General features: G+C 30.3%; 2 protein-coding genes across 3 annotated transcripts; both read right to left on the bottom strand.

Annotated features, from left to right (window-relative positions):
- Nucleotides 1-1,490: 1,490 nt before the first annotated feature.
- LOC123291880 (protein vav) lies at nt 1,491-17,218 on the bottom strand. 2 transcript variants are annotated; one of them, XM_044872317.1, is made up of 13 exons: nt 16,954-17,218; nt 14,788-14,963; nt 13,211-13,270; nt 10,010-10,136; nt 8,805-8,978; nt 8,389-8,613; nt 8,066-8,185; nt 6,360-6,641; nt 6,026-6,228; nt 4,800-5,048; nt 4,578-4,709; nt 3,864-4,013; nt 1,491-2,379 (listed from the first exon to the last, which is right to left on the bottom strand). In XM_044872317.1, exons 1-13 carry the CDS (start codon nt 17,173-17,175, stop codon nt 2,145-2,147), a joined length of 2,355 nt encoding a protein of 784 aa, XP_044728252.1. In that variant the 5' UTR covers nt 17,176-17,218; the 3' UTR covers nt 1,491-2,144. The 2 variants fall into 2 exon arrangements, with proteins under 2 accessions (XP_044728252.1, XP_044728253.1); XM_044872318.1 differs by having other exon boundaries at nt 10,010-10,143; nt 13,215-13,270.
- A 4,771-nt stretch (nt 17,219-21,989) lies between these two features.
- Nucleotides 21,990-23,510, bottom strand: LOC123293046 (zinc finger protein 808-like). Its single transcript, XM_044873761.1, has 2 exons — nt 22,754-23,510; nt 21,990-22,294 (listed from the first exon to the last, which is right to left on the bottom strand). Exons 1-2 carry the CDS (start codon nt 23,508-23,510, stop codon nt 21,990-21,992), a joined length of 1,062 nt encoding a protein of 353 aa, XP_044729696.1.
- Between the last annotated feature and the right edge of the window lie 1,427 nt (nt 23,511-24,937).

The following is a 24,937-nucleotide window of genomic DNA, read 5'->3' as shown; positions in this document are numbered from 1 at the left end:
TTTAAACCTGCAAAAACTCTCAGGGCGTCAGGTTTAGAATGTAATTAGGTCCAAAACCTTGCATCCAACAATCCTGCGAGAAAACCCGGTGGACAAGCTATTAGCTTTCTACATGGCGCTTTCTTTGGTCTAGGTACTAGGGACCCATTTAGGGTACCTTTCTTATATATTATTATTTATTATTATATTAAGACTCGAAATGTTGTTATAGTAATAAAAAATTCAAGACCATTTGTAAAAGCCTTTTGTCCGGCGAGTATCACTTTCCTGTGATGTAAACTGTTATGACCTTAGAGAGTCCTATTCCCCCCTCCAATTTGATGTGTTTCATAGTTGTACGATTTAAACGGCAAAAGGCCCTGAATATTTAATGAAAAACAAATTAGATATAAATAATTTTCACATTTAAAAAAACATTATAACGTGGCGTATGAAGTTATTATTTAACTTTGTAAAAATATTCCGCTTGAAATTAATAGAATTCTTTGTCTAAACAGCAAAAATATAAAGGAAGAGATTTATTAGCTATTCCTGTATGGAAAATTCCAAAATCTTAACGAGTGTGTGATGTATTTTTTGTTTTTAAATACATTTATTTACATTCCAAAAAAAATTTTGCGAAATAAAATTATTATTATACAATTTTCAACAAGAATCAAAATTTTTTAAACGATTAACACTGGCCATTGCTCATTTTGTAGTGGCAATTTTTTTTTTTATTATATAGACTTTTATAATTTTCTTAATGACTACTGGAAGAAAATTTGATAATTTATTTATGATATAGATTTAAAAAGAACCTCACTTAAGACATGTAAGCAGTTGTAGAAATGTTTTCTTGCATTTCTTATTGACTTTCAAAATTCTCACAATGTATTTACGAAAAATTTGTATGCTTGGAAAGCTAAAAAAAAGCAGGTTGTGAATACTTTGAGCTTTCTTTTTGTGGTTGCTTAAACATCAAGCGAATATTTAGAGTCTAATCAGCGTGCAAGGTGATTTTTTCTGTAAAATAATTGCGAGTATTTTGATTTTTAAATATAAAAGCGTTTCTCAATTGTGGGGTTATATTCAGTTAGAATTTTCAAAGAATCAATTCCCGGAATGTACATATATTTAAGTTAATTCTCTGAAAATTTCAAGTAAATCCAATAAATAGTCACGAAGATAAACGCATAAAAAAAACTTATCTGAGTGTAAACGTCTTTTGAAACTTTAAACTTGTTTTTCTCGAAACAGCATTTTCAAAGTCGGTGAGCAAGATTTCTCCGAAACGGTACGACCGATCGGTTTCTTTTTTTTTATACAAACTTTTTAGATATTTTCCCCAGGTATTAATCGAAGAAATAAGAGTTTTGAAAATTGTTTCGATATTTTAGCCCACTTTGAATTTGGAAATTTTTTTAAGAATTTTGAATTTTATGAGCCGCTATTTTATCAAAAATCATAATTTTTATTATTCCTTCGATTAATAAATATATTCATTTTTTTAGAGGATCTCTAGGAGATGGCCTAGAGAAGCAATATCATATACAATTTTTGAATCGGACAACGGGATCTTAAAATTAAAGAAATGTCCTATATTTATACGTTTTTATATTTATGTAAAATGAATGGTCTTCCCAAAAAAAACGTGTTTTATTTTTTTTTTTTTTTTGCTCTCACAACTGGATATAATTCCTTAAATGTTTCGTTGCAGTTTCAGAATGTATTCGATCCAGGCACCCCTAACCATGTTTGCCCGCCGAATTTCGTAAATAAGTCCGCCCTATGGTTTATAAAATTAAAGAGTAGCCCCAACTATTCCAAAAAAAATAGTAAACCTTTCCATATAAGCTTTGGAAATCCGGAATGAAAATTTCCCATCGTAATTTTGAGTAAATAAAAGGTTATGTCTTTTCAACAAAGCATCAAAACTTCTATAACTGCTTACGCATCTGAGCTGAGATCAATAATATAATTTCAATTTTGGTTATATAACCTGTATTATTACACAACAAAAAAATATTCGATTTTTTTTTATGTGCAATTTTGTAAATGCTTAAAGCCGTTGAATCCGTCGTAATTTTAAAAGAAAAGAAAAAAAATTATTAACAACTTGCAAATTCTGGTGGAGGTGGTATCGCCACCAGACACTCCGGACATCATTCACACTCTTGTGTAAATAATTCTGGTTCAACTCGAACGTATGCTTTTGGAAAGAAACCAACTTTATTTTGATACTTGCCACGCCACCATCCCTGTGATTCACGATCTTTGCTTAATACAATTATCTCCCATCCACGTCGTAATTTTAATTGAGCTGGATCAGTTGGATTAAAATCACATTCGGCTATGGCTTTTATACGTCTATATGGCCATTGTAGAACAACATCTAATCTGAAATTTTATTTTAAATTTAGAATTTATAAAAATTGTTTTTTGAAATTGCAGAGAAATCATGGAAACAAATAGAGCAGGCGTTAGATAGAATTGAGTGTGCAAAAATCGAGGACCGCATTTTGTCAATTGATTTTTGATTTGTCCAAAAAAGCTTATAGATTAATATTCCGGATATTGTCAGAAACCCTATTGATTTATTTTTTGTATATCTCTCTCCCTCCACAGAAACATTCAAATGTCAATTTTTAAATCAAATATTCCTAAAGTTCACCATTTCTGAGTTATTAACAGTTTAATGTTTGAAATAACTCCACAAATAAGTAATATTTTTGATCTTTTCAAAATCTTAAAATTATCTTTGAACATGTTTTATAAAGTTCTGAAGAGTAATTACAGATTGTTTGATTCCAAAGCCTCAATTTTCAATTGTTAAAATTTTTTTAATTGTTAAAAAGTTATTACTTTTAGCAATATTGTCCACGTTATTATTATTATTAACACTTTTAAGAATTTATAATAACTTTTAACAATTAAAAGTTGAGGCTTTAGATCAAACAATCTGTAATTACTCTTCAGAACTTTATAAAAGATGTTCAAAGATGATTTTAAGATTTTGAAAAGCTCAAAAATTAAGTTATTTACATTAATTTTCAGTTTTGAAAATAACCTTTCTGGAGTTTTTTCAAACATAAAACTGTTAATTACTCACAGACGGCGAACTTGATAAATCACCCCTCCCACTCCCCAAAATGCTTACGTAATTAATGAATGGCCCCTAATCTTTAAATGAAGAAAAGTCATCATTACACAGAAAAAATTATTCAGTATTTTTCACTGAAAATTTTATGGTAAAAACAAGTTAAAACAAACAATTTACTGATTTAATTGTTGAAATAACCTGTACAGTGTTGAATGCCAGTTCTTGCATTATTTTTTATAAATTAGAAAAGTCTATTTCATTTTTGAATTATCGTGTTCTCGGACAGACGGAAAGACAACCGGGAATGGACTAATAAGGTGATTTATAAACCTATACTAAAATTTTGTTCGTATGATTAATATTTCTAAGCGTTACAAACTTGGGACTTTTTTCGTTTTTTAAGAATATTTCACAAGACCATTAGTTGAAGCTACCTGCCAATTTCAACTCACTATCTTTTATATAAATAAAAGTTGTTTATTTTTTTATAAAGAACATTTTTTTAAATTTAAACTTTTGTTCTATCTCGAACGGACTTTAAGATGAGTCTTCGAATTCACTTTTCTGAGTTCAATTGACCCATTCAAATACTTCTAAAAGATTAATAGATTTAATCTTCAGATCTCTACCTCTGGTTTTAACAGTCAAGCTTGCTATCATCCCCGTTTACTAAAAGTAGTCCATCAATTTTACTTCACGTTCATCAATCGCTTTTTACTTCAAGTTCAAGTGATTCCATTAATCGAACAATTAAAAAAAAAAAATTGTGATTTGTACTTACCCAACAAAATTTTCGACTAAACTAGTTTGTTCATAATAACCAATTAATTCAACAATACTTTTGAAAAATCTAGATTCGGATAAAAAGTAATGAGCAACAGATTCAACGTCTTTTTTGTATACTTTCATATGTTTTACTTTACAATCAGTCCTAAAAAATAACAAATAAATTAATAAAAATTAGATAATAAGATACATTAGAGAAGTTGCATGTCTTGTATTTTATTTTCGAAAGTTAAAAAAAAAAAATATATATATATATATATATATATATATATATATATATATATATATATATATATATATATATATATATATATATATATATATATATATATATATATATATATTATTTATATATATATTATTATTATTTACATGTAATTTTACAATTGAAAATGGTTTTCCTAAACTATAAATTAAAACGGCAGTTCGCACTTCGCACGGAGAAATGATAAAATAATATAAATAATGATAAATGGTTTGTCTCTGAACTAGCTTTCACTATATTATAACGCATATTTCCATAGAAACCGATTAACTCACTGCCTCAACGGTTGAAATACGTCACTACCGTTTTTTTTTATTGAAAAATGTAACTATTCAGTATTTTTAATATTTAGATGAATTTTTCTTTCATTTATATATTAATTTGTTACAAAAAAAAAAAAAAATTAATAAAACTTTTCTATTTTTCAAAAAAAAAAAATCTTACTTTAGACTTAAAGCATAAGGTGTTTCGTTTGGATGTGTCGGTCCTTGAGGTCGTATTCGTAACATATATGTACCATCAATACGTTTATCCAATCGCATTGTAGCTACTTCACGTCTCATTTCACCTGCAAACCTAAAAAAAACATACAATACGGTTACACTCTTGCCTCTTGAATGACCCTGTATACATAGAATAAACAGATACTGTATAATTTACACTTACCATAAATATTCAGATAAACCACGATCTGGATAATGAGATGGTGGCGGTGGGGGTGGGGGATGTCCACAACGACCTGCATTTGGAATACAAGCTTTATGAACAGCTGTATCACATGTTGTACATTTATATCCTTGAAATATTCGTCCTTTTAACCATTTACTACAATATACGCATGAAACCGGTTTTGTAAATGTATACATTACAAATTTATGATCCGTGTTTCGACAGGCTGCCGGTTCTATATTATCCCTGCAAGAGAAATAAAATTCGAATAAAATAATTTTAATTTAAAAATTAATAGTTTAACAATACATAAGAGGGGTACTACAAAAGGGTACCTAGCACCTGGACCAAGAGATCGCCTGTGTTCTCTTTGAGAAAAATCTGCCACTCGAAGGTTAGATTCTCCGGGTAAGAGATGCTATTTTAAGCAGATGAAGCTTTAGGATTTTTTCGAAGCCAACTCAGAAAGCATACAGCTTTTCTTTCGGGATTTCTCCGAAAATTGAAGGATCCATTATTTCGAACCCAAACATCCTAAACCTAACGTCCTGCAAGTTTCTACAGGTGCAAATGACATGTATGAAAGTTTCATCGTCCTCCATACAGGTCCTAAACGTAAGATCATCAGGGATCTTTTCAAGCTAAGAAAATCTAGATTATCTATATTATCCCTGCATGTTATGAAGGTGGTAGTTCAATCGACAGCTTTTCCATTGGGATTTCTCCCAAGATTGATGGATCAATGATTTCGAACCCAAACATCCTAAACATAACGTCCTGCAAATTTCTGTAGGTGCAAATAACATGTATGAAGGTTTCATCGTCCTTCCTACAGGCCCTAAAAGTAAGATTATCAGAGATCCTTTCAAGAAAAGAAAATCTATATTATCCCTGCAAGGGATATTTCCCTGCATCTTATGAAGGTCAAGAATCCCACCCTTCTCGATTGTGATCTAGTGATTTTCAGGCGAGTACAGTCATGTGGCCTAGCTGTGGTTATTCATATTTTGGCTTGTCGCATGTCCTCTACAAAGTCCCAGTAAACAAAATGGGTAAATTAAGGAGCACTAAGCATTTGAGACAACACTTCTCGTAACAACGTGTGCGCTGCTTCATTCTCTTTAACGCCAAAGTGGTTTCCTACCCAGATCAGTCTGACTGCGTTATACAGTGCCAGATGATTCAGTTCCTCGAAGTATTTAGAGACTAAGGCTGAAACTTACATAGCATCCTTTAACGCTTTGATCATTTTGATTTTTAAATCTTCCGTTCTTGCATACAGCGTATACGCCGATTGTTGTGTTTTTCGAACCAGTAACCATTGGTATGACCATCGTGCATCTCGATTCAGCGTTCTTCTTCCAGTATGATCTTCAATTCGATATTCACTTAGTTTTAACGTTTCACGGTAACTAAATTGATTTCCCTGAAGAAAAAAGATAATTGATTAAATAAACACAAGCATTTAAAAAAAATAAATAAATTCATTCTGTGGGTTCCAAGTAGACCGAAAATAACCTTTATTGTTCATTAAAAATCTGAGAATCTTTTACTTACCTTCAACGGTTTGCACATCAATAGAATTTGATCAAATATAAAGACATATCGTACACGAATCTTTTGATCATCATGCCCTTTAATTTTTAAATCACCGTCACATATTAATCGCCCATAATGATGTAATTCCATGCCACCCGGTATATCCCAATCAACAATATTCTCTTGTATTTGTCGTAATAATTGTAATGTATCACTATCTCTTTTTACTTCGTTTATATATTGTGCTACATCAACCATTGCTTCACGTGCTCTTTTTAACTCTCGATAATCTTCATGATTCTGTAATTACGAAAATGTTGTGGTTAGAATGGCTATATTAAAACTGTATGTGCTAGAGGGAAGCCGTAGGCAGGTGTATGCCAGGGCAGTCTTAACTTTACCTGGAAAAACTATAGTCTAGACTTATATCTATTCACTAGAACAATGTTTCGTAGCGTAAATATTTAAGTTTAAATTTTTAGTTGAATAATTTTTTTTAGTTAAAAAGAATTTGGTATCTTTTTTAAAAAAGGATTTGTTTCAAAGTTTTACGATGGACAAGTTGGAGCTGTTGTTTGGACGTTACTCGCATAGTTTCGAAGAATTATTGGATAATTATCCAAGGTGCATGTATTCATGAAAAAAGTACCAGAAACTATTCATCCTACTGATAAAATACTTCAGACCCAAAAAGCAAGTTTGAAAGACTAGTAGGTGGTTGTCTTTAGATTATTAGCGGATTCGCTTACTTCATAATGACGTTTACAGAGAAATTGATGCCAAAATCAATACCGATTACAAGGTCTCCGAAGTTGACATTACCAGAAAATACAAAATATATGATAAAAGCTAATATATGATAAAACTGGTGAAATCAGATCAGAAGACGTTGATGAAAATGAAGAACATTTCAGAGCAATATTTTATTGGATGTCATCTTGAACGAAATGAAAAGAAGCTTTGCAGAAAACAATAAGCCCCTAATTGCAGTTTCTAGTGCCGAAGTAGTTTGCTTTATTTGCAAACTTTAGTAAATACGGCCTACCCTGGCTTTTCATGAACCTATCCTGATTACACAGTCTGGCTACAATCCTGAGAGCTAATATAAATAAATAAATCCTCAAATAATTTGTAAATTTTCCTTAATAGGAAACTCGATAATAATTCACTTATTTCAGTCAAAAAATGGGATCAACCTCAGAATCTAGCAGAATAAACTAAATATTTGTACAAAACCTTTATTTTGATAATGCTGTCTCAAAAGTCACATATGGTCAAGTGCCAGCATCCTTAAATATTCAAGGTCAAAAGTCGCAAAAATCAGTTTTTTGAGAATATCTCGTTTCTTTTGCATTCAATCGCATTTACATTTATTATAAAAGTTGTAGAGGATAAAATTTTCTACAAATTTCATGTGAAACTTTTTTTATACGATTTTAAATACGATAAAAACTGATTAAAGGAAACTAGATATTCTCAAAAAAAACTATTTTTTTGCGACCTTTGGCCTTGAATAGTTAAGGGCGCTTATGCGTAACCATAAGTGGCTTTTGAAGTAACATTTATACTATCAAAATAAAGGTTTCTACAAGTATTCAGCTTATTCCGTTAGATTCCGAGGTAAAACTAAGATTATTGGACCATAAATTTGCATTGAAGCTTAATTGTACGAAAAAACTTGATAAAATTTATGAATATTTATCGAGAGAGAACTATTGACTTACCGGTTGTGTTTCAGATATTAGTTTATCTAATAGTAGATGGTATTTCAATATCCTTTGCATGGGAACTGATAATATATCACGTAATTTAAATTTTCCATTATTCGCTTCCATTTCACATTTCTGAGGGAAAAATGTATTTTAAACTTGGTAATCACTTTTAGAAATTAGCTTTCTTCACAATCGCACTTAAATTTTGCTTGACACCGGCACTATAGTACAGACAAATACTGTCAAAAAAATAATCATAATGCATAGGACAGCGGTATCTTTTGATTTTAATACTAAGTGCGATTGTGATAAAAGATATACTTAGCTGAACTTACAATGACTTCCTGATTGAAAAGTTCATTTCTATCACATAATTCTTGTAATTGACTTTGAGCACGTGTTAAATTTGCACAATAATCACCATAAATTAAAAATTTTTCACGCCAATTAATAAACACTTCGCTAAGTCTAACTTGATTTGTACCACTTGTTAAATTATTATCACTGTAACATGCTTTTCTTAACTGACTTAAAAATCCTGAATGAATTTCTGATAATTCCTGAAAAAGAAAGTAAATTATCACTTTTATATATTATTTCTCTAGCATGTTTTTAGCCTCGAGTATCGCATTGCGGAATTCCGCACGAGTCGAGCTAGAAGTTTTCATGAGTGTTTTGGAATGTTAAGGAATAAAAATCGTAGGTTATAAAAATGCATAGTTTCACTTAATAAAAATGTTAAAACACTTACCTTAATACCCTTAAAAATAATTTTAACGTCATTGGCTGGTAAACATGAGCTTAATGGTTTCATGAAATGCTTTTGTAATTTTCCCAACACTTCAACATAATTAGTTTCTGTATCAACTAATTCTTTAATTACATAATCACGCTTTTCTAAATTATGACTATTTATATGACCAAACTGAAAAAATAAATGTTACATAACAATTAAATATTCTTTTATTAAGTTGAAATATTTTTTTTTTCAATATTAGAAGCACATTAAATAAAACTAATTTTAAAATAAGATCTAAGAAGCTAAAATTTAAAAAAATATTTAACTAAACATCACAAAGCCATTTGAATCTTTAAATGAAAGATTTAATCGAAAAAAAACATTTACTCCTTTACATTAACTCCCTCCCCACTGTGCCAGCTTCTGTAATAGTCCTGATATACTGTCAGGCCCAGGAGTTCAGCATGCCTGCCGCCCATTCAGTGTCCTGTAACAGCTGCAACAACTTTGCTAATAGAAAGCGATAGCAGATCTTCGTAAAGCCTACGATTATACTCAGACTATATATATCTTGTAGTATCACAAGTACGTTCATCCCTCCATCTAAGATTGGCCCTTTTTAAGATACTCTCTTTAAGGAGCAGCTTGCAGTTCGCGAATGCCCGCTCCAAGATGCCTTTTGATGCTTGAGTCTGACAGCATTTTACAGAATTTTACATTTATTTGTTCTGAGAGCTCGTTTAAGTACGTACAGCAGTCCAGTGCTACCTTTGAGGTTATATAGTAAGGCTGTCGGTGAAGATGGTAATACCTTGTAGCTGAGAGTGTCCAATCTTATACATTCACATACCTCGTAAATAGCCATCACTTCCGCTTGTTACACGTTACAGTGATCCGGTAGCCGAAATGATAGACGTAAATCGAGATTTTCAGATAAGATCCCAAAACCTACCCTTTGGCTTAACCAAGTTTTCATCCCAATTCTGTTACGGACCTTCAAAGATTATTAATTTTGCATTTCCTGAGGAATTGTTTTTTTTTCTAAACTGAATGTATTATTTTTTCTATCAAGGAAACAATTAAATCTATCCTAATTTTGGCAAGGAGAAAATATTAATTTATTTAACCAAAAGTTTTCGATTTATTTAAATGACATTGTCTCGATTCAAAGTGAATTAGAAGTTCATTAAATAATTTAAAAATAGATTTGTATTTACCTGTGACGTAGTATTAGAACTTCGATAAGAAACTGAACATAAACCTTGATAAATTTCTTCGTTTTTAATATGTGAATAATAGCTGCCATATGGTTCATCAATTAAGTCTCGATCTTGTGTATTGCCACTATTACAAACAAAATCACAAGCCATGCAAAACGTTTAATCATTTTTTAAATTAAAATCAAATAAAAAAAAGCAGTTACTTTTTAAAAAAACTTTAAATAATTTAATAAAATAACAATCCATTTTGGTATGCAAATGAAATAAATATAATAATCCACGATAAATAAAATATCTAAAAATTTTGCTACATTACAAAAATTTCTTCTTAACTATAAAGCGCAATAATGGAAATAGTTCTAGTTTGAAATTTCCTAACATATATTTTTTTCGATAGTACTATTTTGGTCTATCATCTAGAATGAACCCTACCTATTGATGCAGTCATTTAATCCAAAATTAGGCGTCAACCTGGGAATGAGAGATAAAAGCTGTAAACTTGTATACACCTTCATTTTAGTATTCTAAAATTTGTTTCAAAAAGTCACATAAAATCTCGTGTCACATAAAAGGCCGTAAGTTATTCAAGGGTCAAAGATCACAAAAATGTGTTTTTTGCGATTATTTCAGTTTTTATAGCTCCAATGATGTTAATATTTACTATAAAAATTTTGCGACATATTTCGTTAAAAAAATTTTTTATAAGCCCAACCGTGGATCTCCAGGATTGGGATTGGCTGCTGCAAATGAACTCTTGGAACCAAAAACAACAATATTACCACCAGCTCCTGAAGAATTACTGTGGGTGCAGAAAATTGGGGTTGAAATACACTTTAGCTTGTGGCCAGTGTAATGGACAAAAATACCTCAATTCTGTTTCATCACAAAGCGAATCTGGGGAAGAGAGTGCATTTAACCCGGCAATTTTGGAAAGCCTGGAAACAACGATTCAGGACAACGAAAATGATGACGATGAAGAATAGAAAAAAACTAATACTTTTGTTTTTTAAATAATTAAAAATAAAACGTATTTTTTTATCTCTCTCTGCCCTCTATCTCAAAAATGGTTGGGCGTATAAACTTTTTTTAAAACAAAATATGTCGTAAATTTTATGCTCTACAATTTTCATAATAAATGTTAACTTCATTGGAGTTATAAAAATCGAGATAATCACGAAAAACTGATTTTTGTGAGCTTTGACCTTGAATAACATAGGACGAGATTTTATATGACTTTTGAAACAGCTTTTAGAACACCAAAATGAAGGAGTATACGAATTTACAGCTTATTATCTCTTATTTCGAGGTGAAACCTTAATATGACTTCACTATATATCATTATTATTTTCCAATTAATTACTTAGTACTATTCAAATTTACTACGCAACTTCTACCTAATGAGATAAAATATTTAATCGTGGCTTTTGCCTCCCCTACCACTTAACTTGGCTGACATAATACTTGAACGCCTTCGATTTTGTAACTTCGAATTAAGTTATGAGTCTAATCTATCTTGTCTAATATATCAATGAACTACTCCTATCTTTAATTTAAGGCAACGATTTTTTACTCATAAGCACTAATAAACTTAAAAACATCAATAAAGTAGCTTTAAAATTAAAAGCGAAATTTATTTCTATCCGAAATAATATATAAACTATAAAAAAAAATTGTGGCAGAAGCTCTTTCTAACACTTAATAAAAAATGTGATTATTTTTCGTATACGTCTGAAATCACAAATCATGCGGAAAAACTTTCATAAAACAAAAACAAAAAAATTATTTGGTATCAAATGGGGTCAAACATCTACCTCCGGAAGGGTTGACGAGAATGTTACATAGCAAAGATCTTCATACACTTCCTGATCACGATCCTCAAGGATCATTGGAGGACATTTTATTGTAAAATTTAACCAACTTGGGTCATTACAAGTAGCATTTCCAGTCGTTGCTATTTGACCATAATCAACAATATTTGGCACTGAATCATTTATACTGGAATGTCAAAATTTATTTATAAAAATTTCTAAAAAAATTATGTGTTATGATGTCACTGCATCAATATCTCTCAAATACAGCTTGATTTTTTTTAGATTGACACAAATAATTCGAAAAATAAGTTTTATTGGTAAAATGTTACAAGCAAAAGTTGTTAGATTCAAAATAGTTGGATAAATCTACCGGATTTTGATAAATTTGGTAAATTTTAGGAAATGGCTAATTTTTTTAAATAAGTTTTCGTTGTAAAAAATACTGAAAAAGAGTTTTCCGCTTCCGAAACGATCTGCACAACCTTCTGCACGCGGTTTTTATTTCTACATTGGTGATATTTTCTTGAATGCCTCTGCTTCCATTGATCGGATTGAGACGAATAAAAAAATAATTGTTTGTTATGAATTTCTACATCGACCTTGCTTGCCATCGATTCCTGAACATAACAAAATAACGTCAAAATCTCAAGAAAATCGCAGTAACCTCTCATTTTCAACTTTCTCTGATAACTTTTCGAAAAATGAAGAAATGGAGTTGCAATTCTGGAAAAAGGTGCAACTTATGATCATAAAAAAGTAAATTTTAGGCCGATTCATTACTCCAATTTTGAGAAAACAAATTTTTCTGAAAAATTTCAACAGCTCATACAGTTCAGGCACATTCTCAGATTTTAACTTTTTTTTTTTAAATTGCAGGTTTTTTATGTATACTCAATGTCACAAAAAATGCTCGTTTTAAAACATTCTAAGTGTTACTATTATAACATAACATATGATGCGTACGCTTAGAATGTTTTAACTGTGGTACTTTTTCTGACAGTGAGTGTACTTTCGGATAATGACAAAGATTTTTTTTCAAAACCTGATTATGAGCCGAAACATTACCAAACAAAAATGTAAAAAACTCGAAAAAATCCAGAACTATTAAAAATTTCGAATTTTTTCCAGGTTTTGAATACGAGTTTTTTTTTCCTGGATTGGATTTTTTTAAAATCACACCAGTTTCTTAACTGGTCAGAGATAGAAAAACACTTTAAATTAGAAAGTTGTTCCATGTAAAAAAACTAACACTTTTTTGCTTGAAACATTTTTTCGTCACTGGAATACATTCGGTATAAATTCAGTGCAATGCAGGAATTTCAAATATAAAAGTAATCCAAGCACACTAGTCACTTTCGTAAAAAACATGTTAAAAAAATTTACTTACATAGTACGTAAGTCGTTATAAATATCTTCCTGAGATTGAGTTCGGTGCGCTGAAAAACCACTAGTGAGGAAAAAAAAAGTATAGAAAATTTATTAAAATTTATTATATAGAACAAAGTACCGTAGTTGGGGTATTGGACAGAAAAAGGTGTTCATAATGGTCACATTTCTAATCTAACATCTATATTTGTCGTATAAAATAATTATTTTTCAAAACTTTTTTTTTTTTGCAATTAATTACGCAATCCAGACCCGTGCACACAGAGGAAGGGGGGGGGGGAGATCAACCTTTGAGTTCAATTTTTTGAACCATATTCTTCAGTTTTGGATGACGATTCTCGTGACATCTGGGTCGACAAAGTTAAACTTTGTCGAAAACGCATTGTTGGACCGGACGTCAAAAATTCACTCGAACCACTCGATATTTGCAATGAAGATGCGTATCCAAATGTCTTTCAAATGCTTCGCGATTACCCACATTTGCCTTTGAGAAGAGTGATGAATCAACGATCTTTTTCAACTATGCGTCGTCTCAAAACCTACCTTACATCGACAATATCTGAACGGTTTAATCTCGCACAATAAACATCGCGGTCTACAGGGTGATGCGCACAGAGGTTTGAAGCAATTTTGTTCTGAACCTCGCAGAATTAGTGACCGAATATCAAATTTATGACCTAAAATGATGAACAAAAGTTTAAGACCCCCCCCCTTCCACTAGGGAGTTTCCTGCGTACGGGCCTGCCTGATGTTTGCAGTTAATTTGGAATTACCAATTGGTTATTTGATAATTGATACATAACCAAATGGTAATTCCAAATTGAAAAAGTATAAATGTATGGATGGCTATTAATCCAGTAAACTTGTCACCTGAAAAAAACGGGATAGTTTGCGTTAAATCCGATTGTTTCAATTTTTTCAACTTTGTCAAAAATCGAAAAAATCTTAAAAATTTCGCCTTTTTAGAGATTTTAAGGGAATAAGAATTTTTTAGAGATCGCCTTTTTAAAGGGTAAGTTTTTGATAGTACATTTTCAGAACGTTGTTAAAGTAGACTAAATTTGCTACAATATGAGACTACAATTTTCCGAGATAAAGCCTTTTTAAGTTTATCATTTTTTTGTAATATTTTGTCGTTCTGAATAAATTTTGACCCTGATTCTTCGTAGACCCTCGCAAATTCATTCATAACGGCAGAATAATGTATCTTGGAAACTATTGGGCCTACAGAGACAATTTTAGTCTCATATTGTAGCATATGTAGTCTACTTTGATAACAGAGCGAGGAGGTATCATCCAGGTACTAGCTCTTTAGGGTTATAATCGCCAAAATCCGAGAAAAAAGCCGAAATTTTCACAGTTTTTTCGATTTTTGATAAAGTTGCGTTTGGGGCTCGAGGTCACAAAACTTAGAGTATTCATTGGACCAACATCAAAAATAAGTCCGCAAAAAATCGGAACTACCGGATTTGACGCAAGCTCTGATGTATAAAGTTACTGGACTACATTGAAAAGACCATTCTTTATCCAATATTCAATCGACGGATTTTGTGATAGAAAATAAATTGAACAACTTACGTTATATTTTTCTTTTGCACGTGAGGACATGTTGATAATTTTGCTAAAGTACATAATACACGATGAAAATTTGTTAAATCGAATAACATTGACGGATCAAATAAATCAGCTTCCTTAATACCAAAAACATCGTGACATGTTTGTAAAAAAATTTTTATATTTTGAAGACAAAGAAACTGAAAAACAAAAATTTAAATTTATTTTCTTCATTTTCCTGACAACGAGTAATCGCTGTTCGAATAAAATTTTGGACTATATCTCGGAAATCATCTTCAAATGAATTTCTTTTTCGTAATTTGCGGCTAAAATTACCTTATGTATTGAATTTTATTGGAAAAAATAAATTTTTCATGATTTTCTTAAGGGGGTAAAAAACACGAACAACTTTCTGTTTCGGAATATAATAAAACTCGATATGCAGGCTGCCTTTTTTAAATTGGCTTGAAACTCGAAAAACAACTTTTATCGATAATAATAAAATCTTCAAGCAAAAAATATTGGGTGTTGACCCAAGACTTTCAGGTTCAATGAAAAGCACACACTAGTCCATAACTGGTAATAGATAGATGAACACTTTAAATTAGTAAGTTGTTTTTCATTAAAAATTTAACATTTCTTGTTCGAAACATTTTTCCGAAAAACATATAGTTTCGGCAAAGACTTACTGAAAAGTTTTACCCAAAATTGTTTTTTCTTATCAAAATTATTATTTCGTATAATTAATTCTACGGAAACTAGGCACTCTTCGAACAAAAATTTCTCATAAATCCAATATAAGTGGTTTGTTTTCCATAAAAACCATTTTTATTCAAATTTAATGAAGAAACACGCAAAAAGCAAGATGTTTGCTATCAATTTCTATCTAAACTATTGGGATTACAAAAAAATGTTTCAAATAAAAAATATTTGCGTTCATCTAACGTTTGTCGTTTAGATCGAATTCAATGTCCGTATAAGATGTTTGCCTTTGAAACTAACATTTTTCGTTTGAAGCACTTTCCTCGATTAAACTTATTTTTCGAATTTCAATTATATGTCAAGTTGGAAAGCATCCTGTATAAAGTAATTTTAACTGAAAAAAATCATTCATTGGAAGATTAATCGAATATTTTCTATATTATTCAAAATCTAATACGAACCCTCTATCTTTAGTAAGATTAGGCGAAATCTCAAAATTTTTTGAATTTTGATTTTCTTTACCCTTACAAAAATTTTAAGGAAATGTCTTAAAATCGTTTCTTTAAGCGTAACGATAAAATTCCAAAAATTAGATATATCGGTAAAATTGAAAGATCATAAAAAGTTTTTGGATTATTTGGATAAAAATCATTGCCTAAAGTATTTTTTACTTTCTTTTAATTATTTCTGGCCAATTTGATTTGCAGTTTGTGGCTACTATGGAAAATATTAATATTAATAAGACAAAAGAGGGGTACCGCAAGTGGGTCCCTAGCACCTAGACCAAGAATCCTCTGTGGCCTTCTTGAGAACGACCTACCACCCGAAGACAAGGCGTCTTCGGATAGGAAGCGCTTTAAAAATCAGATGAAGCTAAAAGATTCTGTCGAGGCCAGACGCGACATAGAAAGCCAACAATTTCTCCGGTAGCCATTATTTGATTCGGTAAATTACAGAGCATCTTGCTATGAAAATGACAGGCTCTGGTGAAAAGGCCGTTTAAGACGACCCCTCTCGTGCCAACGAGCCTGTTGCTTCATTTCCTTTAACTATAGTGTGACCCGGAACCCAGATCAACCTGACTCTGTTGTTCAATGCCAGGTAATTCAGCTCCTCGAAGCATTCATAGACTATCCTTGATTGGAATCTTGACGCTTCAAGGGTCCGAAGAGCGGCCTGACTATCTGAGAAGATGCTGATATGCACACCCACCATAACCTTTCGAGTTACAGGTCTGGGCACCTCTCAGCAGGGCGAAGATTTCCGATTGAAATACCGTCGCATATTGACCTAGAGGAGGCTACTATGGATAAGAAAAGTCGTACACAATTGTCTGTCCAGCGTATACTCAGCGCGTCTTCATTCCATATTACCTTAACTTTTAAGGAAAAACCCATAAGCATCGACGAATTTCGAAAATTTTCTTTAAGCGAAATTACATCTTCAATGAATATGATAGAATTATACAAATAACAAGACTGAACTTACCTGAGCCATTTGAGGCTTTTGATTAACGTCCCGAAAGTCAATACAACCAGGATCTAATTGTTTTAATAAATTACACAATAACACACCATCACGTAATGTATATGCTAAGTCATGTATATTCGCTTCTGGCCAATTGGCCTTATGATCACTACGTAAAACATCACATCTGGTTAACCAATCTGCACATTCACGCCATAATTCATTTACATTTGCTGTGGCCATAGTATTTCTTTTTTAAATAATTTTATATTTTTTAAGGCATCAAATTATTTTCCCAGCAATTCAAAGAAAATTGTTGTATACTTTGAATAATAAAAAGTGTACTTTATTCAAATCAAACATAATTTATAATTATATATGGATTTTATATTCATTATTAATCAATTTATTTTTATTATTATATAATTAATAATAATTAATACTGTTTCATTATTTTATATTATTGTTAAAAACATAATACAAATTTATATTTTAGACAAGAATTATTAATTGACATATAACAATTCAAACTGAGTATAGCAACAGAATGCAGTGATAAAAAACACCAACATTTTACACACAAATATAAAATATCCCAACACATATCTGTTGCTATGTTCTCGTCTATTTCCTTCTTAACAAAATTAAGGTGTCTTTCCATAGAAATAGAATTTTATACCAGAGACTATATCAGTAAATATACATAGAGAACGCGAGGATCAGCTAGCCTGTAAAGTGGAAAGTGAATAAATTTGGGCCTCCCGATTTTTTTTTTTTAAATTTTAAATTTTATCTTATATCGTTAGTTGATTGTTTGTACATGATTGTTAACTATAAGCAATTGTTTGCTACTGATTTGTTTATTTAAAAATAATTAATTTAAAATATACTTTTAAGTTGGCTCCCCAAATGCAATTTTTAATCTATTTGTGTTATTATAAGTCAATAAATATTCATTGATAATTGTTCTTCCATAAAAAACGTTTGTTAAATCTTCAAATTAACTATTTTTTGTTTAATTAACAATTTTAAATAGTTGTAGTTGTAGTTAGTACCCTCTCAAATTTTCAGAGGGGGTAGCACGAAAACAAAAGCTTATCTGGACGTGTCTAGTTCTCTCAGTCGTTGCGTACTTTTTACTGCCCATCAGGTTTTCTTTTGTTTGTCTTTTTCAATCACTTAGACAGCTGATGTGCAGTTCAAAGAACGCAACGAACGATGACTGCATTCCGCCTAGATAGGCGTCTTAATTCAGCCACAGGCGCTCATAGCTCGGCATAGGAAGTATTTTGTCCTTATTATATTATCTATGAAAATGTACTAACTGAATTGGCAACAGAGTGAGAACCACGTCTCCAAGATGATAATTGAGAAGAATAATAAATGACGGATCATGATTATTAATGCGCATGTCTTAGTATACAATATATTATCCTCGCGCGTACTTGCCACATAATAATTGTCATTGAATAAATATTATTTAATAAACAAACTTTATTAACCTGTGATACATATGTTGAAAATATTGCTTAATTCAATGAACTTACACGCGCTAGGCATGTATGTCAAATTATTATTTATATAATGCTTTGACTGCATTTATTTAATATATATAGACTCACATTTTTGACAATAAACTACTTCTAAATATTTAACCACAAGGGCTTTATTTCGATTTCCTCAACAACATATCTACTTTAAAATATTCCTCGCAAATAAAACAATATGTGACCATTTTTTAGAACTTTTACACAGAATTAACTAAACAGTTACTACTGACTGAAGCAGTTGATTTCCGTCAATATGATCATGCGCATTAAATAACATGATCTGTTATTGACTTATTGCGTTTCTCTGTCAGCTGTTTGAATATTGTGTTGCTGTCTTTGTTAATGTCTATGAAGCAAAAATGTACATACTTGGTACACGATGCGCAAATCTAGTAATAGATGATCTAAGGTGATAATAGACCACTAATATAACCATAGAAATTACCTCTGAATAGACTGAAACGTGATGAAAGTAAAAAGTATGGTGTGGATTATGGATATGGATTTCCGCACGGGTCAAGCTAGTTTTAATAAAATAAAATCTTAATTTAACAAAAATTTTTTATATATTTTAAAAATATTTTACATTAAATACAAATCTTTTATAAAATTTATTTTTTAATTTTTTTTAAGGCCATTTTTTTCACTTTACTTTTACAATAATTATTATTATAATGAAAAAGAAATTATCTAATTCTGTTATGTTCTGTGTCACAAAAAATGCTCATTTTAGTATATATACTCTATGTAAATTCGTGCAAATTTTGTGACACAGAGGTATATCATTTATAAGGCTATTTTATTACAATCGATTTTTAATATAATTACTTTTTAATCGAGCAATTTCAACAGACAAAAACAAATGGCAGAATATTCATTCTACCATGTTAAATACTCAAAATAAAGATTTAAGGCGAAGTTCGAAATGCACCCGTCATATAACGCAGGGAGCTAAACCTTCGTTCAAATGAATTTTGAAAGAGCGACGAGTTAGAATTTACCTATTATTTATGAAGTAATAAACAAATTTTCCTTCAAATATTTTCCCGCAAACTTAATAAATTTGTCCGAAATCGAACGAAAAAACTGAATGCGTTTATAATATTAAAAAAAACGTTCTAAATTTGCCTCTCTTAACAACAGTGCCGAATAAACCATGCCAAGGCCCTTAGGCAAAGCAATTTTTCGAGAATTTTCCAATACGAAAATCAAACTTCGCTTTTTTTTAATCTTTTTAAATCACCTTGGCGCCTTCTTGTGTGGGGCCCTTCCCATAGAAATTTACCTTCCCCTACATTTTTTTAAATTTTTTTTAATGGTGGCAAATAACTTGGCACCTTCTCGTAAAAATATATCTTTTCCCCTTTTTTAGTCTTTGTCAATCAACTTTGTAGCCTCCCTTCTCGTACAAATTTCGGTTTTTCCTCTTTTGATCTTTCCCCGGGAAAGAAAATTGAAAAAAGAATAAGTCTTAATAAGTCCTAGAAACTCTGAAAAAGTCTTAGGAACTCTGAATAACTCAACATTTCCCAACGTTGTTGGACTGTCTAACACAAAGTTATCCAGACTTATTAAGTCTGAATTACATAGCCCAAAAACGTTGAGAAATTCAAAGTTATTGAGAATTCCTAAGGCTTTTTCAGAGTTTCTAATACTTATTTTTTTCCCCAAATTTTTTTTCCACCAGGATTACTTACAAGCAATAGCAGAGTTATGAACATGGTGTATTTTTAACCTCCTGAGTTATGTAACACATATAACCGCATAGATTTCGCTTTCGTTGAGAACCATCTCTATTTAGAATATTTAAAAGAGCTAACTGTATTCTATCTCTATTTTAAGTATTCAAAACGACCGACTGCATCTATTTGTTCTATAAGCGCCCGATTTATTACATACAGGCGATACCTTTTTTTCATTCGAATTCGCAATTATTTCCATAATATTTTCGAATAGCATCATAAAATTTTGTGCTATTTTGTTTTTGTAATTCTGATAAATTCTATCAGTCAATTTTTTTAACAAATTCTTATTTTAACTAAATTATATAAAAATATAGTTTTTTGTTTACTAAAATTAGATAACAATTATAATAAAATGAGTATGGTTATCCATAAATGGGGATTTTGAAAAAAAAAAATGTTCCTTTTTTTTTGACAAAAATGGAAAGATCATATATAAGTTTTATAACAAAACTGTTTTTATTTTTTGCAATAAATTACAGACAGTTTTAAAAGAACTTTTCAAAAGAGAAACAAAAAAGCCTAGCAAAAAAAAAATGTTCGTAAAAGTTCGTCATAATGTTAATTAATAATTATATACAGTGTATACTATTCAATTAACATTATTACGTCACAATGGTGTTTTACGAAGATTTTTTTTGAGGCGTTTTCGTTTCTCTTTTGAAAAGTTCTTTTAAAAATGTCTGTAACATTAAAATTATTTTGAAAAAATAAAAACAGTTTTGTTATAAAATTTATATATATTATCTTTCCATTTTTGTCAAAAAAAAAATTTGGTTCAAAATCCCAATTTAGGTACTTAATACTATAAAAAGTTACCCAGTACATAGGTAAAATTAACAATTTTCGCGCACAAGTTATCAAAATGAAATTAAATCGCTGAGTAAAGCCTCCTGTCCCAAAATTAACGCAAGATTTAGATTTTACGTCGTTTGTGCGATAATTTGTTATATTAATGAAAAAAAACATCATGACTGCTGGAAATTTTTAAAATGGGGGGTGGAGGCTATTTAAGGATGTATGAGTACCAAGGCAATATTTAAGGCAGCATTAATAGGGAATATTCATGAAATTTAAATTTGGTTTAAATATTTTTTTCCGTAACCGTATTAGCTGGACATTTGACTAAACCATTATTTTACTAAATAATATCTTTTTAATTACTTAAAATTAATTAAAATATAAATTCAGTGAAAGAAATTCAAATTTCTAAAACGGGCGTGACGTCATAGTATGTGGCTTGTTAGACTTGTTGACATACTGTATGGTATTAATTACTTATATTTTGTATAGTATTACACCTGTAGTAAACAGTACATTAAACTGTCACCAACTGACAGCTCACATATTAATACATCATCAACAGAAAGTGCCAAAAGGACTGCTTTTAAACATCTCCAAATTATTCTCTATTTTAAATATTTTTTCATACTTAATTACAGCATTTTTAAACAGTTTTATATTGTTTACTATAACGGGCGGTGAATTAAAAATATTAAAAAAATACATGAATATTCTCTAGTTTTAATAAAAAAACTTGTACGGTAGATTTTATCGGAAAACGGTAGATGGATGGATGATATGTTTTCATAGATTTCTCCAAAATTAGTCGGAGAAAATTTAAAAAAAAAAAAACTATTTAAATTAAAGTTAAAACATTAATCAATTATTGAAAAAAACAACGTTGTACACGACTAATTAAGGATGTATGAGCACGGTAGTAAGTATATCCTAAATCTAAAATTGCCTTGATGCTCGCACCTCCTTAATTAATAATTCCACATTTTTTACCAAGTTTTTGATAACGTGCAATATGTAAACTTAAACCAGCCTTTTTCTTAAATAATTTTCCACAACCATTACATTCAAAATATTCGATTCGTTTACGACCAAGCATTTTTGTTGCATGTTTCTTTCGTACATGTGTCTTAAAATGATTTAACTGTCTAAATACCATCTTACATGTTTTACATTTATATGGTTTTTCCCCCGTATGAATACGCTCATGTACCAATAAATTACTACGTGCCGTAAATGATTTTCCACACGTTTTACATATATATTTCCATTCTGATTTCTTTTTATTACATTTACATTTATAGCAAAAACATTTTTTACATTTATTTTCATTACTTTCATTCAATTTTCCCGTTAAATGATATTTTTCATGTTGAACTAATGCATCAAAATGTTTATAATCTTGACCGCAATAAATACAATTAAAACGTTGCCCTCGTTCGTGAAGTTTTGTGTGTAACATCAGATAACGACCATGATAGAATTGTCTGGTACATTCGCATGTACTGGGTGTTTCATTTAAATGTAATTGTTTATGTAATTTTAAATGATGTTTAATTAAAAATATCTCATCACAAATTTTACAATAATAGGCCCCATTATGTATTGATTCATGTTTAATTAAACAAATTTCTTGATAAAATGATAGATTACATTTTGAACATTTAAATGTTTTACTTTTAATATTTTCATCATTCGTAAAACTATTATTAATATAAAAAATTTCCTCACCATTAATTTTTATTTCGTAACTATCAATTTTCGATCGTATTTTACTTGTACTCGAAGAAATTTCTTCTGATTTTTCATCTTCTAATTGATCGTGTGTTTTTTCATGTACTTTTAAAATAATTCTTGTCGCGAAAAATTTCGAACATATATTACATTTATGTACTTTCGTTTTTTCAACATGAGCGGAGCATGTTTTTTGATGTTCGATTAATAATAATCGTGTTGAAAATTGTTTTTCACATGCACAACATGTATTTTGACGATGTTTTCTTAAAGTTTTCAAATTAGAAAATTTTTTATTACAAATACGACATTTATACGGAATTTTCTTTTTATGTAATAAACGATGTGTAAATAACCGATGATACGATGTAAATATTTGTTCACAAGTTTTACATTTATAGGAAGTGGGTGAATTTATTTGTGGTTTCGTTACTTCATTTAAACTTTTCGATTTATTTTCTAGATGGATTCGTTTATGTAATAATAAATTACTCTGCTGTACAAATGTTTCTGGACATACATTACATTCGTAAATTTGTTCCGCACTATGGATACGCTCATGTGCATTTAAATAACGTTGTCGTATAAATTTTTTCCCGCATAATTTACATTCGTATACTTTTTCGATATTATGTAATTTTTCATGTCGTATTGAATTACTATGTTGTGTAAATGCTTTATTACATATTCGACAATTATAAACTTTATCCTCACTGTGAATACGTTCGTGTGCGATTAAATAACGTTCACGCATAAACGAGGAGTTACAATAATTACATTTATAGCTATTTTTTTCATTTTCTGTTTTCGTTATGTAATTTTCAACAAGAATACCTTTCGCATGAACTATTGGATAATTGTAATCCTTTATACAATGATTACACTTCCAATTTTGATCATTTGCCTCAAATGTTTCTAAACTGGTCTGATATAATAATTTATTTTCACATTCTGAACATTTTTGAAGTGATCCATAATTTTCTTCATCGTTGTATTCGGTATCACTTAATAATTCATCTTTGATTTCGATTTGAAAATGTTGATTTTCGTTTTTATTGATGTTTATGTTTTTTATTACATTTTCCATAATTTCTTGGTTGAATTTTTATAGGTTAGATTTTTCTTTTTCTCTTTTTTATATCTACGTCAAAACAGCACTTGATAATTACTTTTCAAGGTCATATAGTATAGGCAAAGAAGTTTAAAATTTATGAAATTATAGTTTTTACCCCAAAAAATCATATAGGATAAAAGAAAGTACAGAGTGTAACAGAGCGGGGTGAGCCCCACTCAGGGTATAATTGTGCCTGCTTCATATTGTAAATGAATATGTTTCACACATAACACATATACATACAGGGTGGGTCATTTTAATCTGTAATGACTAATGACTCGTTTTGCAACCAATCAAAAAATAACTTAATCAAAAGTTGCTGAGTTTGATGGGGTAGATTATGTTCAGACATTAGATTTGACCCAGTTCTTTGGGTTTCTTTAATAGCCAAATTTAGATTCTAAACAGTAAGGAGAGCCATATTAATTAAACATTTGAGGGGCCCTGGACCGAAAATCATAGGCGCTCCATGCAAGGGCAAAATTTTCTATAATTTTTTTTACTATCCAATCTTTACAGTCAATTTTACTTTGTATTTATTATAAGCACCCTGAGCTATATAGTTTTGGAGATTTACGAATGAAGATCGCATGCTCGCTTATTCCACCAGCTATTTGCTGATTGATTTTTTTTTCCATTTTTTCATTCGATTCTTGGGGAGCCTCAGAACACTCGGGGGCCCTCTGGCCTATGCAATAATCCAGCCCTAAGGTTAAGAGATAGAATAACACTTTAAATTAGAAAATTGATCGTCTTAAAAAAAATAGATTTTCGAAAATTGTCAGCTTTCGGAAGATATGCGACTTAAATATGTCGTTATTGCATTTAATCGAAAGAAAATACGCTTAAAGTTTATCGTTAATTGTAGGTCAAAATTATGGACACAGGCAAATGTCTTATATTGCCCTTAACAACTTTTGGCTAAATAATTTTTCCGTACTTAGCGTGTTTTCTTTCGATTAAATGCAATAATGTGACATATTTTTAAGTCGTATTTCCTTCGAAAGATGACGATTTTCGAAAAAATGGTTTGGATTTCATTATATTGAAAAATTTAATATTAAATA

The sequence above is a fragment of the Chrysoperla carnea genome, chromosome 2, assembly GCF_905475395.1.
Source record: "Chrysoperla carnea chromosome 2, inChrCarn1.1, whole genome shotgun sequence".
NCBI classification, from domain to species: domain Eukaryota; kingdom Metazoa; phylum Arthropoda; class Insecta; order Neuroptera; family Chrysopidae; genus Chrysoperla; species Chrysoperla carnea.
Note: the sequence above shows the minus strand (reverse complement) of the source record. Positions and strands in the feature narration are given on the sequence as shown.